The 1503-nt window shown below is 42.9% G+C and overlaps 1 protein-coding gene across 1 annotated transcript; it reads right to left on the reverse strand.

The window, feature by feature from the left end:
- Nucleotides 1-464: 464 nt before the first annotated feature.
- LOC109364588 (E3 SUMO-protein ligase PIAS2-like) lies at nt 465-997 on the reverse strand. The gene has a single exon (XM_019611206.1). It carries the CDS (start codon nt 972-974, stop codon nt 480-482), a length of 495 nt encoding a protein of 164 aa, XP_019466751.1. The 5' UTR covers nt 975-997; the 3' UTR covers nt 465-479.
- Between the last annotated feature and the right edge of the window lie 506 nt (nt 998-1503).

Genomic DNA, 1503 nt, shown 5'->3' on the forward strand with positions numbered 1-1503 from the left:
CAGAGGAGGCTGTGAGGACGATCAGAGGGCTGCAGCCCCTCTGGTACAAAGCAGTACAGCTCACTTAGGTACAAGTCACTACCTACAGTACTTAATTAAATACTGAAGCAGGGGGATGCAAACAGCTTGCAAAATGTTAAAAGCGTTTCTAAACTGTACTATTAAATCCTTATGGAATATTTTCTACCCCTTAAGGTAGGACACTGAATTTATCTTGAATTTCAAGACAACCAACTGATTTTCAAATAAATATACTCAAGAATGAGGTGCTTGAATAAACTGAGATTGCAGGTTGTTGGGAAGAATGTTTTCTGCTGGCCCTGACAGAGGTGTTCTTCACTTGCGTCAAACAAATACCTCAGATCCACATTCTTCAGACCAAAAAACTCAAAAAAAGGAAATTCCCCCAGCTGCAAAAAGCAATTTAAACCCAGGCTTAGTACTGTCATAAGCAACAACTACTCCACACATTAAGCAGCTTAGGATGCAATTAAATACTTACCTAGACTTGTAGGCTTTATGAGTACATCAAGCACATCATAAAAAGGCAAGCTCTTCAGCTGGACGTCGGGATGGACAGGCGGAATGGGAGGTGATGGCTGCTGCATCTCAAAGTGAGCCTTAGTGTCCTGAAGGAGTACGGAGCTGACGGGTGAGGAAGGAGACTGAGGTGTGACCGAAGTAGAAGGGAGTGGATGAATGCCAGCAACAGCCAGGTCAGGCTCCACGGGAGAGGAACTGCTATCCAGATTGAAAACTGCAGGTTTTATAGCCGATAAGTCTGAAAGTCCTTCAATCGTCCTTGGGTACCGACGCCTATAGAGTTCTCGGATTTTTATCTGCACTGCTGGGCTGCAGCCACTCTTCAGTAAGTGCAGAGCCCTCATTAGGAGGTCATGTTTCCGTCCACTTTTATTACGCCCAGCAAAGCCCAACAACACTTGAAGTTCAGAAACACGAAAACTTGATACCATATTCTGGAAAGAAGAATCAACATACACATCAGTGAGCCAACGGTACACAACAGTTGGATTAAATGATCATAGCACTCTTTTCCAACCTTAATGACTCTACAATTCTAAAAGTTCCTTTCTGAGAAGCACAGTGAAGCATATCAACCTCCATCATTCTAGTTCCACCTCTGCTGCCTCGGATACTACCCACACACTCACCTACTGAGAGAGTATGATCTGCTTAAGGCAAGGAAATCACATATCCGGGAAGGTTGAGTTCAGTTAGAAGACTGAAGCTGAAGACTATTCACTTCGTTATCCAAGTTCCACGTGGAAGAGTGAACCATGAAGTTCACAAACAGAACAATTCTCATACAAAAATAAAAAGAAAAAATAACACTACCCAAGAGAAAGCACTCCTCTCCCTGGATTAGTAAAAATCAGTAGGTTGGCACAGACATATCACTCCCATTTTTGAAAGGGAGCTCTATTTCCAGAGAAGGAAAAAAAATTAGAGAATTCTCCTTTGCCTCCTCTGAAGAGCACAGAA

Source organism: Meleagris gallopavo, unplaced genomic scaffold, assembly GCF_000146605.3.
Source record: "Meleagris gallopavo isolate NT-WF06-2002-E0010 breed Aviagen turkey brand Nicholas breeding stock unplaced genomic scaffold, Turkey_5.1 ChrUn_random_7180001873808, whole genome shotgun sequence".
Lineage (NCBI taxonomy): Eukaryota > Metazoa > Chordata > Aves > Galliformes > Phasianidae > Meleagris > Meleagris gallopavo.

What these genes read in the sequence shown, in the direction of transcription:
- LOC109364588 (XM_019611206.1), bottom strand. Translation starts at nt 974, where the DNA reads ATGGTATCAAGTTTTCGTGTTTCTGAACTTCAAGTGTTGTTGGGCTTT.